This window comes from Phyllostomus discolor, chromosome 1, assembly GCF_004126475.2.
Source record: "Phyllostomus discolor isolate MPI-MPIP mPhyDis1 chromosome 1, mPhyDis1.pri.v3, whole genome shotgun sequence".
Lineage (NCBI taxonomy): Eukaryota > Metazoa > Chordata > Mammalia > Chiroptera > Phyllostomidae > Phyllostomus > Phyllostomus discolor.
Genome location: NC_040903.2, coordinates 78,969,128 through 78,986,508, shown reverse-complemented (window position 1 = coordinate 78,986,508; position 17,381 = coordinate 78,969,128). Strand labels below are relative to the sequence as shown.

Below are 17,381 nucleotides of genomic sequence, written 5' to 3'. Positions count from 1 at the left end.
TAACCAAGTATTAGAAGCAACCTAAGTGCCCATCACTAAATGAGTGGATCAAAAAACTATGGTACAGTTACACAGTGGAATGCTACATAGCAGAAAGAAAGAAGCTCCTACCCTTTGTGACAGCATGAATGGGACTGGAAAGCATTGTGCTAAGTGAAGTAAGGCAGAAGGTGAAAGACAAATACCACATGATCTCATGTATAAGTGGGACCTAATCAATAAAACAAAGAAGCAAGCAAAATATAACCAGAGACACTGAAATAAAGAATAGACAGTAACCAGAGGGAAGTGGGGAGGGTACAACAGGGAAGGAAAAAGGGAAGGGTCATCAAAAAACATGTATGAAGGACAGATGGACAAAGCCAAAGAGAGGTAAGAATGAGAGTGGGAGGTGGGGATGGGGGGAGTGGTGAGAGGAGCATGGGAGACAATTGTACTTGAACAACAATTAAAAAAAATAAAAATATTTTCATGCCAGTCCCTTCTAGCCCATGAAGTATTCAAAGTGATGAAAGCAAGGATCTACGACCTAGATTACTTTATCCAGCAAAGCTATCATTTAGAATGGAAGGGCAGATAAAGTGCTTCCTAGACAAGGTAAAGCTAAAGCAGTTCATCACCACCAAGCCATTCTTACATGAAATGTTAAAGGGAAGTATATAAGAAAAAGAAGATGAAAACTATGAACATTAAAATGGCAAGAAGTGCACAAGTATCAACAACTGAATCTAAAAAAACAAACTAAGCAAACAAGCAAAACAGGAACAGAATCATAAATATGTAGATCATTTGGAGGGTTATCAGCTGGGAGGGGGCAGGGGGAGAATGGGGGTAAAGGTGCAAGGATTAAGAAGTATAAAGGTAGGTACAATATAGACAGGAGGATGTTAAGAACAGTATAGGAAATGGAGTAGCCAAAGAACTTATATGCATGACCCATGGGCATGAACTAAGGGAGAGACTGCTGGAAAGAATGGGGGTACCAGGGGGAGGGAGAAAAAGAGGAGGAAGAGCCCTGGCTGGCGTGGCTCAGTGGACTGAGCGCGGGCTGCGAACCAAAGTGTCACAGGTTCGATTCCCCGTCAGGGTACATGCCTGGGTTGCAGGCCATGACCCCCAGCAACCGCACATTGATGTTTCTCTCTCTCTCTCTCTTTCTCTCCCCCTACCCTCTCTAAAAAGAAAATAAATAAATAAAATCTTTTAAAAATATATAAAAAAAGAGGAGGAGGAAATTGGAACAATTGTAATAGCAAAATCAATAAAATCTATTAAAATAATAAAAGAAAAATATTTTCAGTTTTAAGTTTTCTAATTACAAGTTTCTCTTTTTTAAAATTATAAGTTACTCTTAAAGGAAGAAAATAATATAAGATTCCATTTGATTGGTCCATTTTTTTACACTAAATTTCTTCCTCTGACTAGTTAATGGTCAATGAGATGCATATCAATCAACAACTATTCAACTGACCTCTCCCATGGATCTGGGATAAGTTCACCTGATTTACAAAAGTAATGTAGAATCAGTGACGAGATAAGAGAGGTAAGATGTAGCCACAGTACTTTTACTTTTTGATAGCTTCTGGCACTACCAGCAATTTCTGTTTGGGGAAAAAAAGTCAGCATAAACACTAACCCTGGGAAAACCATTAAATACCTGTAGAAATATCCATAAAGTAAAGGAGTTATATTTAATGATCAAACAAACTCTTCAAAAAGGTAACTGTCTTTTATTTTAATCACAGCAGGGTTTTTATAAAAATTCGACGGGGTATTTCTAAAAATTCCTGGGAAATGCAATAAAATTTCAATAGCTTAAACAAAGGGCAACTACCAAACAGAGCCAGCAACCTGCTCAGGCAGTGGGCAGGGGGCTCGTCCCCAGTCCTTGCAGCACTGAGAGGCATCTAACCTCCCAGCTCTATCCTGGATGGCGGCACGCGAAAGCAGCACACTGTCCCTCTCCTAGACCCTCTTTCTGTATCATGTTTGGAACAGGGACACACACCCAGAGTAGAAAATCTCCTAAGCTCGAACAGGTAATTTCAGTCATTTCAGACTTACTTCCTAATCTTTCTTCAACCTTTTCCTCCAAAGACTAGTTTTTAGGAAAGTAACCAAAATAACAGCAACAACCCTGAAATCCATGCTTGTTACACTGAGGGTGGAAGTGCACCTGGGCTTTACATCACACCAAACCACCACCACAAACATTAATCCTTGTCCTCAGTGCCCAGAACAGTAATTTGACCTCTTGTGCTTAAAACAAAATAAATATGACCACCACAACTGATATTTACCTTTTCTTAGATAAAGTTTCCAGAAGTTTTACATCCTCTTTACATATGGTTTTCCGTCTTTTGCCTCAAACTTGGTATTTTTCTCTTCTCCTTATTTCCTAATCAATAATAATTTAGTCATTATAATTAAAATGCTTCTGTTAAAATAAATTTTAAAAATCTGAGCGAATAACACCAAAAAAATGTATTGAAACATGAACCTGACCCTACTCTTTGATTTCTGACAATTTCTCCACTTACTGTTCCCTCATGGGAAAAAACTTGCAATGTTTTTCTTACCATTTAATTCTGTAAGCTGAGGCTGTCATACTGTGAGGAAGCTACAAGAGACACAGAAATAAGATGTTTCCACAGTTCTGGGGAAATGACAGATTACTGAAGAGTTGAGGCTAAGAATCAGAATCCTGGCTCTGCCATTTATTAACTGTTATACTGAAGAAACGTTTCAATTCCTCTAAGTCTGACTTTGATCATCTCTAAAATGGGAACAAAATCACAGTCACTATGGGAATGATGTAAGATAAAATATAGGACAAGCATGCCTCTAGCTACCTGTCAGACTAGGCACTCATTAATGAGAGCTGCTTTCAGGACTAATCTGAAGCAATAGGTTTGGTACAGTGGGTTTGATAAAGTGAAAAGGCCCGAAGGTATTAGATTGCTGGTGGTTTCTATTTTGTCCTCATGAACTAAAGCCTGAATTCTTGGAGCAACACTGTGTGGTGCTCGTGGTCCTGCAAGACACACAGCACAGACCACGGTTTAACCTGTGAATGGTGCCCCATGCACAGGAAGACAGATGCTCATGCTGACAACCCTGTGGATGGAACAGGCCACCCAGCCTCTGGTCTGCACCTTAAAAGTAAATCCCACAGAACAACCATGGACCATTGTTCATCTCTCTTCAAAAAACTTCCTAGTTTTTGGCTCCTGTGCCAAAAGTCTCAGATGAAAGTTCTTAAAGTATTGGACAGAAACTTCAACTTTTCCTTTGGTTTCTCTAAATAGATGGCACTTGCATTCACTCTCAAAGAGACCAGTCTCCTGCAATACAACAAACAATGGCATATTTGGAGAATAAAGGTAAAAATAATCAGAACAGCTTTAGCCTCTCGGAAAAAGGTGTATCTTTGTAGATCAATGTATTTACATTTACGAGAAATTGATGCTAGCCCCTTCACTTCTTCCTTCTAATGTCCATTTTCTAGAGCTCAACACATCATACAATTAATAACATGTATGGTGACAGTTGTCCAACTTCAAAGACAACAGTAGATTGCTGGAAGTGACTGGTTTTTTTTTTCTAGAAAAACTTTTTAAAGATTTTATTTATTTATTTTTAGAGAGAGGGGAAGGGAGGGAGAAAGAAAGAGAGAAACATCACTGTGTGGTTGCCTCTCACGCACCCCCTTTTGGGAACCTTTCAATTACAGTTTACATTTTAAATTATTCTGTACTAGTTACAGGCATGTAGCATAGTGGCCAAACAGTCATATACTCCACAAAGTGGTCCCTCACATAGGGAACCGATCCACTTGGCGTGGCAAATGTAGCCCAGCCCTATCGGAAAACTGACAGGCATGAGTCGGCACACAGGAGCCAAACCCACAGATTGGCTTTCCCTTGGGAAAGCCAGGCCTGCATTATACCTAGGCTGCTTTGAAGCTTGCTCTTGCTAAAATTCCCTCACCCTGAGTGGAAGCAGAAAATGTTTACTGCGTTATCTTTAAAGTAACTTCCTGAAGTCTGTGCTAATTCTCCCAAGGATGGAGTGTAACCAGACCAATCACTCCTATGGTTTCCTTGCATTTGCAACATTTTTTCCCTTGTTAATCTGTAAGAAGTAATAAGTAACATCCTTTCCTTTGTTATCTGTAAAAAGTAATCACCTAAAGCAAACCTGAACATAATGAATGAAAAACTTCTTTGATGTATGCTATTAGAAAGCAATAAAAGCCTGTCCAGGCAAGAGTTGAGGCGTGCCCTCTCTCAGAGAGCCACTGAGCCATCCCTTTTTCTCCACAGGACTTCTGTAGTCCATGCGAATTTATTCATTGCATCCACAACACCACAGACTCCGCTGGCCAGAGTCCGCATCACCTTCAGTACTTCAGAGTACATTTAGATTTGTAAGAAACCATCTAACTGCCTTCCTAAGTGGCTGCTCCATTTTGCATTCTTGCAACAATGAATGAGAGTTACTGTTGCTCCACATCCTCACCAACATTTGGTGTTGTCAGTGTTCTGGATTTTTTGCCATTCTAAAAATAGTATCTCATTGTTGTTTTAATTTGCAATTCCTTAATGACCTATGATGTGGGGCATCTTTCATGTGCTTCTTTGTCATCTGTAGGTCTTTTCTGGTGAGGTATCTGTTAAGGTCTTCTACCCACTTCTCAACTGGATTGCTTGTTTCCTTACTCTGGGGTTTAAGAGTTCTTTGTATATTTTGGATACCAGTTCCTTATTAGAAATAAGTTTTGCAAAGATTCTTCTCCCAGTCTGTGGTTTATCTTTCCATTCTCTTAACTGTGTCTTTTGTAGAGCAGAAATTTCTGATGTTGATGAAGTCCAACTTACCAATTTTTTCTTTAATGGATTGTGGTTTTGGTGCTGTATCCAAAAAGACATCACCAAAGTCATCTAGATTTTCTTCCATATTGTCTTCTAAAAATTCTATAGCTTTTTGTTTTACATTTAGGTCCATGATCCATTTTGAGTTAATTTTCATGAAAGCTGTAAGATCTATGTCTAGGTTCATTTTTTAACATGTGGGTGCCCACTTGTTCTGGTGCTATGTACTGAAAAGATTATCATTTCTCTATGAATGGCTTTTGTTTCTCTGTCAGATATCAGTTGACTACATTCATGTGTCTCTATTTCTGGTATGATCCACTAATCTATAAGTCTGTTATTTCACCAATACTCCACTGTCCCATTTTGAGTTTTATACTAGGTCTTGAAGCTGAGAAGTGTTAAGTCTTCTGACTTTGTTCTTCTATATTGTGTTGGCTATTTTGGGGCCTTTACCTTTCCATATAAACTTTAGAATTAGTTTGTTGGTGTTCACAAAATAACTGTCTGGAATTTTGGCTAAAATTGCATTTAACCTATAGATCAAATTGGGAAGGACTGACATCTTAAAATTATTGAGTCTTCCTATCCATGTATATGGAATCTTTATTTGGATATTTTAGTGATTTCTGTCATCACTTTTATAATTTTCTTGTAGGTCTTGTACATTTTTTTAGAGCTCTACTTAAGTATTTCATTTATCTGGTGCTAATGTAGATGACATTGTATTTTAATTTTAAATTCCAACTGTTTGCTACTTGTACATAAGAAAGTGATTGGTTTTGTATATTAATTTTATATCTTGCAACCTTGCTAAAAGTGTTTATTAGTGTGAGACTCTTTTCTTGATTCTTTGGGATTTTCTAAATAGACAATCATATTATTTGTGAATAAAGACATTTTATTTCTTCCTTCCCAATCTGTATACCTTTTGCTTCCTTTCCTCAGCTAGGACTTGCAATATAATGTTAAAGAGCAGTTGGGAGAAGGGACATCCTTGCTACGTTCCTGATCTTAGTGGAAAATCATTTAGTTTGTCATTAAATGTGATGTTAACTCTAGGTTTTTTGTAGGTATTCTTTATCAATTTGAGAAAGGTTCCCTACTATTCCTAATTTTCTGAGAGTTTTTATCACAAATGGTCATTAGAGTTTTGTCAAAACATTTTTTGGATATATCAATAGAGTCATGTGCCTTTTTTTAGTCTGTTGATGTGTTGGATTATATTTGATTGATTTTTAAATGTGAGACCAGACTTGCACACCTAGAATAAGTCCAGTCCCATTTGATAGCAGTGTATAATTATTTTAATATATTATTGGATTTGATTTGATAATATTTTGAATAATTTTATATCTATGTTCATGAGAGATACTAATCTGTAGTTTTCCTTTACTCTAATGTCTTGCCCTGGCTGGTGTGGCTCAGTGGACTGAGCACCAACCAGCCTGTGAACCACAGGGTCACCAGTTTGATTCCTAGTCAGAGCACACACCTGGGTTGTAGGCCAGGTCCCCGATGGTGCACGTGAAAGGCAACCACACATTGATGTTTCTCTCCCTCTCTTTCTCCCTCCTTTCCCCTCTCTCTAAAAGTAAATAAAAATTTACTTTTTATTTATGTATGAAAAAATTACTGTAATGTCTTTGTCTAGTTTTGGTTTTAGGTTATTGCTGGATTCATACAATGAATTAGGAAGTATTTTTATGCTTTTATCTTAAGGAAGAGAATATAAAGAATGGGTATTGGGCAGCAGAGGTGAGAGAAACTCCCAGACTCACAGGAGAGTTCACTGGAGAGACCCAGATAAGGTCAAGTAAAAGGAGTCCATCATTGCTAAGCCCTTATGATATGAAATGTTAAAGGGACTAATCTAAGAAAAAGATGATCAAAAATACAAACAGAAAAATGACAACAAACTCACAACTATCAACAATCAAATCTAAAAACAAACATAAACAATGTAAGTAAATAACCAGAACAGGGACAGAATCACAGAAATGGAGATCACATGGAGGGTTATCAGTGCGGAGGGTAAGGGGGCAATGGGGGGAAAAGGTACAGGGAATAAGAAGCATAAATGGTAGATACAAAATAGACAGGGGTACATTAAGAATACTATGGGAAAAGGAGAAGCCAAAGAACTTGTATGTATGACCCATGGACATGAACTAAGGTGGGGGAATGTTGGTGGGAGGGGTGGTACAGGGCAGAGGGGAATAAAGGGGAGAAAAAGAATGGGACAACTGTAATAGCATAATAAAAAAAACATTTCAAAAAAAAGAATGGTATGATTTCTTCCTTAGCTGTCTGGTAGAATTTGCTAATGAACCCATCTGGGCTTAATGCTTTGTTTTGGAAGGTTATTAATTGCTGATTCAATTTAAAAGACATAGGCCTATTCAGATTGTCTATTTCTTCTTGCATGTTTGGGTAGATTGGGTCTTTCCAAGGATTGGGTCTATTTCATGTAGGTTATTGAATTTGTGGGCACAGAGTTGTTTGTAATACTCCTTTATTATCCTTTTATGCTTTATGAGATCAATACTGAGGGTTGCTTTTTCATTTCTGATATTACTACTATGTGACATCTCTATTGTTTTCTTAGTTAACCTGGCCAGAAGTTTATCAATATGTTGATCTTTTTAAAGAACCAGCTTTTGGTTTATTCTATATTCTCTGATTTTCCATTTTCAATTTCATTAGTTCTCCAATGTTTATTTCTTTTCTTCTTTGGATTTACTTTGCTCTTAATTTCCTAGTTTCCTAAGGTTGAAGCTTTGATTACTGATTTTAGATATTTCTTCTTTTCTAATATATGCATTCAATGCTATATATCTGCCTCTAAGCAAGGCTTTTGCTGCAGCTCACAAATTTTGATCATTTGTACTTTTCCTTTTACATTCAAGACATATTTTTAAAGATTTTATTTATTTATATTTAGAGAGGGAAGGGAGGGAGGACGAGAGAGAGAGAGAAGCATCAATGTGCGGTTGCTGGGGGTCATGGCCTGCAACCCAGGCATGTGCCCTGACTGGGAATCGAACTTGCAATGATTTGGTTCACAGCCTGCGCTCAATCCACTGAGCTATGCCAGCCAGGGCACATTCAAGATATTTTTAAAATTTCTCTTAGACTTCTTCTTTGATCCAGGTGTTATTTAGGCAGAGTATATTGTTTAATCTCTAAGTATTCTTTATGTAGATCTCAGCATCTGGCCAATCCACCTTCAGTCTATTGATAAGCCATTCTTCATTTCTGTCATAATGTTTCTTATGTGTAGGACTGATCTTAGATTCTTTTTTAGAGGTTCCACTTCTCTGGATACATTACCATCCCCAATTCTGGAGTGGAAGTTCGCCCAATGACCTCAATTCTTTGAGAGGTAAAAGAAGGGTTGTCGACTTTCCTTTGTTAGGCATTTCTCTTGTGATGGGGATGCATGTGACAACTTCCACGCTTCCACTACATGCTGGAGTGGAAACCAAGTCCGTATCCTCTACTCCATTTTATTCTTTTTACTAGTTTCTCATTCTCTGTTCTATGCACTTATCTGACTTTCCTTTTCTACCTTTTTAAGATAAATCTTTATTTCTTGAATGTCCAGAATCACTGCTTAGTTAATATAAATATTTTAGGCCATCAACTTCTTTCTAAGTACCTTATTGGCACATCACACACATTTTGATGAATTTTTTCCCCCTTAAACACAACCTCTTTAACATATCCCTACTTTCAGCCAGGAATCCATCCCAACTCAACTAATCTAGTCCATATTCCCACAACACCGACATTTGTAAAATGCAGAACTGACTGCATTGTTTCTGTTTAAATAGCTAGGAGCTAATATCAAGATTAGCTTTGTTAGTTTTGAACAAACAGGCTTTACTGATCTGTCTTAAGTGCATCTCCCACCTTCGCCCCCACTCTTACACACCAACTGCACTGTGAAAGAGAACTCTCCATTTTGCTAGTGACTTCCATATCTGGACAGCCCAGCACAGCAGCCACTTACAAAAAAAAAATGTGGTTAGTGAAGCAAAAGAAATTTAAATTTTACTTCATTTTAATTAATTTAATTTTAAAAGGTCCCACATGGCTTTGGCCACCCTGTTTAACACAGCGGCTGTAATCAAAGGACTCTGTCCTTCACAGGAACTCTTTAGTTCAGTGTGTAATCTGACTTAATGCCTTCTTCTGTCTTACTCTGATGTAAATAAGAAACTGTTATTTCCTGATTTATACCGGAGTACATAAGTTAATGAAAACTGAAGTGTTCAGAGAGAACACAAGTTACAGAGTACCAGTAAATCAAGTTGACTAAATGAAGAAAACCTCAATCTAGAAAATTAAACTGTAGCATCAAGGAAGAAATTACTATAGGATGAATAAATTACTTTCTATACATTCTATATTTCTCTCTCACCTATACTGCATAGCAGAATACTCAGAACACAAAATTATTTGCACATTTGTAATATGAACGAATGCTAGGATACACGTCCTTACTCCCAGAAACTGAACACTGTCACAAACCAGACTTTAAACTCATGTCAGCATAAAAATCAGCCTCGAGGTGGATTCAGATGTAGAAGTTTCTAGTTCATATTATCAATTCTTAGAGAAAGAATTACATTTTTACAAGACTCATAGCAATGGTTCTCAAACTCTGACTCACAGAACACTTTAACTCTTAAAAACTAAAAAGAAATTGCTGAAAGCCCTTAAAAGCTTTGCTTATGAGATTAATACTTGCATGTTTACTGCATTAGTAAGTAAACTTTAAAACTTTTAAAACACAGGACTTTACAATCACAGATTCCACTGGCTGTCAGAACCATAACATTACCACAGGTCATGCAGCCTCTGGAAAAAGTCCAGTGTGCATTCATGAAACACTAAGAGTGAAAAGGGCAAACAAAGTGTTAGTGTTATCGTGAAGACAGTTTGACCTCACAGACATCCTAAAGGGCCTCGAGATCCCCGGGGTCCTAGAGTACTTAAGTTCGCCATCCTCAGGGAAGACAGGGCTCTGTGGCATTTTCCCCAGAATAAGCGTGAGGATGGGCTCGGGTAGCCAACTACTGAGCGACAGCTACCTAGTCCATGTGCACACATAAAATCTGAGGCGTGATTTTTAAATTTCTAAGCTCATACAAAGGCAAAACAATCATTTTTTAACATATTTGGAGATTGCTGCATTTTAATTTTAATTTTCTTCCTTGCTATAGTTGGTCTTGGTGAAATAAACATAACACAAACCTCAAGGGTTCCCCCCACCCAGGGGGTTTGGTTGGGAAAAAAAGGGGTGTTTAAAAATACCTAGAATGTTTTAATTTTATATTTTATCAAGTAATAGTAATAAAGTACCTAATATATAGATGCCCATTCATCATTCATTCACTTTCCAGATCAAATTCAAGTTTCTAAAGAAAGTGATTTATAAGAAGAGAAGTGAACACTGTTATCAAGAATTCAGCCCTGGCTGGCGTAGCTCAGTGGACTCAGTGCTGGCCTGCAGACCAAAACACTGTCAGTTAGATGCCCAGTCAGGGCACACGCCTAGGTTGTGGGCCAGGTCCCCAGCTGGGAGCTTGCAAGAGGCAACAAATTGATGTTTCTCTCCCTCTCTTTCTCTCTCTCCCACTCTCTAAAAAATAATAAAATATGCTTTTTTACCCTCAGAATTTTTTAGGAGTTCATTATGATGTAAGGCTATGGGTGTAGAATCGAAATACAAAAATATTGCCAGGAGAGATTAAATTTGAAGGCTGTATGATTGACTAGATTGATTGTTAATTAGGTCAATTATCTAAGAGATAACAGAATTACCTCTTGGCTGGTATAATTTGGTCACTGAAGCAACCACAGGCACTCCACTGCAAGTTAAGTGGTCAAAGAAATTCAGAAAGCAACCTCTCCTGAGGGCCACAACACTTTTCCTTCTGCATATCTTAAGTCTTCCATTCTGGCTCGGGAGAAAATAAACCAGAAACTCCCGAAACACTGTACACTGGCAACAGACTAAAGTCAGCTAAGATTGCATACCACAATTTTTAAAAATGATGTAAGAGTATATATTCTAAGAAAAAGTAATTTATATTAGTGAAATGTCTAAAGTAAGCATACTTATAAGTAGATTATCAGAGAATAAGTGAAACTACTAAGTGAGCCCTCATAGTGTGCCAGGGGCCCTCCTTAACTTTCCTTCGGGGCGGTTGCCATGGTTTATAAAAGGTGGGGTAGCCTTGGTGCTGACTGTAGAGAATGAGAGCCCCAGCTGATATTTCACAAGCACCTAGAAAGACCCTCTGGATAGGTTTGTCCCATATGTAAATGATGCAGTCATTATTCAAAACTGAGAGGAGTATGCACCTTTTTTCCTGTTCCAATTTAATCTTTGTTGTATTTTTTAGAGGAGTACAAATTTTTAAAAATTATAATAGTATATATGGAATCACATTTTCCCTGCCTTACATGACACTTCAAGGAATGGCTGTACAATTTTTCATCATATCCTTTACATAGCAAGTAAATAGCTGAGGCAAATCCCACGATCTCTAGCCTACAAATGAAAGAAACCTTAGTTCTCGAAAGACAGACCCAGAGGCCAGCATCTACTCAGGTGTCTCATCTGACACCTAGGACTCTCCCCTAATTTCCTTTCTCACACACCCCTATATTGTTAACTCAGCCTTAGGGTCTGATTGCTATTATCTTCTAAACACATGCCACAATCTTACCAGCACCGAGTCATCTCCTAAACATACATGGATATCAGGAACTGAGGGTCTTTGCAATTTCTCCGCTTCTAATCCATACTCCGCAGTGCTAACCAAAGTAATTTTTAAATGCTAAAACTGTTCCTGTCATATCTTTGCCTAAAATCTTCAAGTGGTATTCTATCATCTTCAGGATAAAGTCTAATTTCCAGAGCGCAGTATAACAGATACCTTAAAAAACTCTACCCTCCATCACACCTGTACATAATATCGTGCTTTTCCCCAAATGTGCTATGCTCCCTCACCTTCCTTCCTTTCAAAACTATTAACTAGGCAACATCTTTTATGTGTTTCACATACATGAATAAACAAAACAAAGATTCTGTCTTTTTGGATCTTATGTTTTTATGGTAGGTAGATGGTTAATGGATGATAGATCATAGAAAGACAACTGATAGGCAAGTAGGTAAATAATTAATATATAGCTAACTAGACAGGTGATTGATATAGGTAGGTAAGCGTAGGCAGATAGTAGATGGATGGTAGGTTATCGATAGAGATGTTTGACAGACAGGGAGATGGGCTGATAGATAGGAATATAGTAGACGGGTAAGTGCTGGGGTTATGACAGCAATGGATACAAATGAATCAGGGAGGGGAAGAGTAGGGATTGTGTCTCAAGTTACATGGTGCTTTACCATTTTATTTGGGTGGTCAGAGAATACCTCACAAAAGCAGTCACACCTGAGCAGAGACCTAACGAAGGTAAGGAAACCAACAGTGTATGTATATCAGGAAAGAACATTCTAGGCAGAAAAACAGATAATGTAAAGGCCTTACAGGAGTCAGGTACCTGCGTCCTCAAAACCACCCAGGACACCAGTGTAGTTGCAGAGGACAGGTAATATGAAAGACGAGATCAAGGAGGAATGGAAGCCAGAACATGCACACGGCAGGTCCATGTGGGAATGAGATTCTTACTCAGAGTGATGGGAGCTGATGGGATGCTTGAGCAGAGGAGGGTTGCCAACTGACGTGTTTAGGAACTCACAGTGCTGCGAACAGCCTCCTCAGAGACCACCCTACACAGTAACACTTGCCCTTCAGTTCGCTGGCCTGGTTCTTCCTTAGATTGTGAACTCCTAGGGCAAGGGGAGGCTGTTTGTTTTATTTTCTCTAGAGCTCTCTAGCACCAAGCAGATCAGGAAGAAAACTTCATCACACTCCTTTGGGAGCTGGAAGTGAGGGGCTGAGCTAGTCTTTGACCTTAGGCCTAAAACCCAAAATTCAGCCACAGGGAAGGGGTGATCTCAACAACTGGGCAGAAAGGGCAATCAGTGAGAGGAATCCAGAAATACGTAGAGGAAACGGGACAGGTAGCCTGGAGAGATGCCCCCAGGAAACAAAGCCACCAGGTCAGGAGCCTGTTAGAACTGTGCAGCCTGGATACGGGGAGAGGGAGGAAGTACCAAGTGCTCCTGTCCCAGTGTGGAGCTCTCACTGGAAAGGGACTAACAGTAACTGCAGCTTTTTCTTCACAGCTCCTCCACCTCACAGTGATGTGGGTGAGGAATTAATGGTGCTTCTAAAGTAGGGCTTGAGGTGGGCTGGACCCAGATGGATCTAGCTTCCTTTGCAGAGGACTACATTGGCCATGTTTGTACTGACTAGTGAAAATAATCCCTGAAGTTGCCCTTGATTCTTGTCCTCAGCCCATACCTTCCCATACTGCACTGCTCTCCCACATCCTCTCTTCCACCCTAGAACGTGCACAGTTCGGTGCACAGGACAGTGATGTGCACAGGTAAGCTGACACGTGCCTGAGGCCAAGGATTCACCATGAGTGCTGTGTTAACCTCTCACAGACTTCTACTGTCTGACCATCTGTCCTACCTACCGCCTAAATAACTAGGAAGATTTGCAAAACACAGTGTACCTTGTCAAAGGCCACATAAACATTGGGATTTATCATCTCCACCCTCATTGTCAGTAAAGACAGATAATCTGGGAAATAGACTTCCTGGGATTTAATTTCTATCTAAATTTTAAAAATTAACAGAGTTAAACGTTAGAAATGGATGCAAGATAAAAATCTTTGTGGTAAGAGATCAGATGACAGGGAAGACAGAGCTAGATTTGCATCCTATTTTGATGAGCTACTCACTGCAGTAACATTAATAATCACATTCCTTCTTAAACTTCCATTTTCTCATCTAGAAAATGAAAATAAGAGCATGGGACTGGCTTCTGTGAGAGCTGACAATACTGATGATGGTAAGCACGTGTCTTCCTGTCTGGTCTACAGGTGCGTCTACTGTATGTGAGACTATGTGTATGTGTGTCTACTCTGTGTGGGACTCTGGGTCTCTACATGTGTATCTACACATGGGTCTACTATATGTAGGAGTCTCTGTGTGTCTTTGGTGTGTGTGACTACATGTGTCTCCTATATGTGGGACTATGTGTGTATCTACATGTGTGTGCCTACATGTGTGTACACATATATAAAACACTAGCAGCAGTTATCAAGGTGAAGGAGTTAGTGCAAAGGTTTCATAGTACGCTGACAGCACACCTTGCATGCCTCTTCCCTCCTAACTGTCTAAAAGGAGCCTCTGAGGCATCTAAATGGCTAAGACGGGTTCTTGATATGTGCTGGGTGTTAAAACACCTTTGAAAATCAGAAGGTGGGTTTGGGAACAAAATTCTGCCTTCATTCCATCCCCACGTATTGACCTGGGCATCAAGACCTCTTCAGAGGAGCTGAGAAAACAGGAAGAGGAGTAATGAGGCTGCCCTTGGGCTTTCCTAGTTTCTTGAGTTCTTTCTTCTTGCTTGTGCAGATAATTACTCCTGACGCCATAAAATCTGCCTTACCACTTCATTTCCTCTAGAAAGGAGAATAGGACCAGAAAGTCAGGCAGACAGCTCCCTAGAGGTAATGGCAGTGGTTTATAAGCCCACATCAATGGAAAGATTCATGAAACATGGACCTGCCCAACCCTGGTATGAACCGGCTGAGCTATGCCTTTGCCATAACCTCAGCTTCCTCTTCTGCCACATGAAACAGTAATAAGCATTTCACCCATTTGTTATAACAACTTAAGTGAGATGATGTCTGTGAAAGTACTTTACCAACTATAAAGTGATATACAAATATTACATATTTATAATATTATAATTTAGATCATTACCATCAGCAATCCACACATGCCCTGAACTGGTGTCCCAGCAAAAACACATACCGATAATTTTCATCTAACAATTGTAGTTAGGGAACTAGGTATAAACAACTCTAATCTAGATGTTGGGGTGAGGGAGAAAGAATCTCTCAAAAGGTGCTTAAAATAGTAATCACAAAACAAGTTTTCTGATGCTAAATTAATAGATAAATTCAAGCTAGCCACACCCAGGTAATGATTACAATTAAAATGGAATTACCGAGATAGCACTCTTGTAGACAGCATCATAACACACAAAATAACACAGAATATACAAAATTTTAAGGATTTTCATTCTTTTTTGAAAATTGTACTTAAGAAATTACTGAGGTTGAAAGAGGAGAAAAAATTATACTAGTAACCAACATCATTAAAATGATAACCACACTGCTGAACAGCGATACCTCAAAATATAAACTTTGGACCATGAGAAGTTACTCTTTTTTTAACTATCAAATTCTGCATAGTAAACAACACTATCTTTAAAAATGTGAAAGCAGTCACTATTTACTGAGTTTGGATGTGTTTAGAAATAACATCTGTGTTTGAGGGGGGAGGCCATCACCTGTGCATCACACAACGAATCATGAGGACATTCAGACGTACGTACTTCTGCCTCCTGTTCAGGGAGCTGCTCCAGACAGGTGCCCACTCAATTGTTTCACTGCCAGCACTACAGAGCAGGGCACTAGTGACCTCACATCCACACTCGTGCCTTACCTGACCGATAGCGCTCATCTCGTGACCCTGAGGACCTTCGGCGGTGATAGCGAGAGGAAGAGGAGGGAGTAACTGGAGCCCGGCGCTCTGGCGGCAAAGCTTGATCCACCCCTGAGTCAAGGGAAAGAGCAAAGTAAGGTGAGGCTTTACTTGGCAATTGGACTTGACTTACTTTGGGGAGCAAATCAGTTGGTAGAATAAAGCCCTGACTCACTGCATTCCCACAGTCGAGCTAGAGCTCATATGGGAGTGGGCGTGGGGGCCAGGTTGTGGTGGACGATGACCAGCAAAGGGAGAAGCATCCAAGGCAGGGAGGGCAAGACTCCTGTCCACACTACAGCCGTTAGAAACAGGCTCCTGAATATCACAAACCTGTAGTGCTTCCTGGGAAGAGATGCAAACTAAGCCACAAGCAACCTCTGGAATCTTTAGAGTTTGGGCAAAAAAAATAAAAGAAAGAAAATGGAGCCCAATGCACAGAATCAATTAATGATCTTCTTTATTTAATAAACAAAAAGAAAGTTGTGAAAAAACACTCGAGAAAATTAAAAATTACATTTATCATTAAGCTAAAGAAAACTTTAAAATCTTATAGGATATTTTAACAATATAATTCAGGTAACTAGGATTGGGCATAAACTTGTATCTTCGTTCATTCAAAATTTCTAACTCTTTGGATTCTTACTCCATTTGAAGCTAAATGGTTGAACAAATTGTATTTCAATATGGCTTTGATGCATTACTGAAAATGTTAACATGGTTAAAAATGATTCAGTGGGTGCTGGTCAAACACTGACCTAAATTGAGCAATCACAGTATCAATATCACAGTATCCCTTACACTTCAGAACTAAAGCAGTAAAAGCACGATCTAGAGAAAAGTAAGCATTCTATGGGGAAATTTAATTATTGCAGTTCAGATATGAAGAAATTCTGAGCACTGGCCATTAACATTAATTGCTACTTTTTCAGAAAAGGACCAGCATATTTGATAGGAAGTAAACCAGAGACAGCAATTTTAACAAGACAGTGTGTAGTCCCTGGTTCTCCATGATGGTTCCAGGAGAGTCATCTGTCCCTGGGCTTAATATTCCTCTAGTGGTGATTTCTGCACTTCGATTTCTGATGGCATGTTTGTGGGTCCACACAGGACATTAGCTAGATTAGAACTGTGAAAAAGATACCTCGGCTGTGGCCACATGTGAGGCCGGTAGCAAGCACACTGACATCATTAATTAACAGTTCTTGGCAACTGGAATACTCACAGCTACCAGATTTCTTTCAGTTACTATCTACAAACAACCATTTAAAATTATCTTTTTCAAAAACACTTAATTTTTTTATCAAACAGATGCACGGAATTTATCAAATGTACAGAATTTTTAAATGACCATTTTAAAAATTACTCTGTAGTTTTATGAAACATGCATGAAAATCAGAGTACTATTAAGTATTATGACAGTTACCTTCTGTTTACATTGGCATTTATACACATGGACTCATAATCGTACTGAACTGCCCATTTTAGACAGTACACAGATTCTACATCACTGTGGCCCTCACCATATCATCCCTAGGATTATGAGTTGGTAGTATGCTATGAATACCTTCCTATTTTACTTTTTTTTGGTTATTCTTCAGTTAATATTTGTATCTTTCTGTTCCATTATCTTGGTTTTCAATGTACCTATTGCTAATCCTTTCAAAAATATCCAAAAGAGCTGAAAAACTCTTTCCAGTTCTTTTCTCCCCTGTGGTCAAACACTGACAATCTGGTGACAGTGTTTCAGTTCAATTTCCTTTTCCTTGAAGAGCCCCCTCCTGGAATCCCCTCCTGCTCTCACA

At 38.9% G+C, this 17,381-nt stretch overlaps 1 protein-coding gene across 4 annotated transcripts in view; it reads right to left on the bottom strand.

The window, feature by feature from the left end:
- The window catches only part of DIP2C (disco interacting protein 2 homolog C), a 435,220-nt gene that overhangs the window by 187,869 nt on the left and 229,970 nt on the right, over window positions 1-17,381 (bottom strand). For all 4 annotated transcript variants that reach the window (XM_036025084.1, XM_028505417.2, XM_036025087.1 and 1 more), the window contains one exon: window positions 15,538-15,648. In XM_036025084.1, the coding sequence (XP_035880977.1) occupies window positions 15,538-15,648 (111 nt within the window). The remainder of the gene's footprint in view (window positions 1-15,537; window positions 15,649-17,381) is intronic.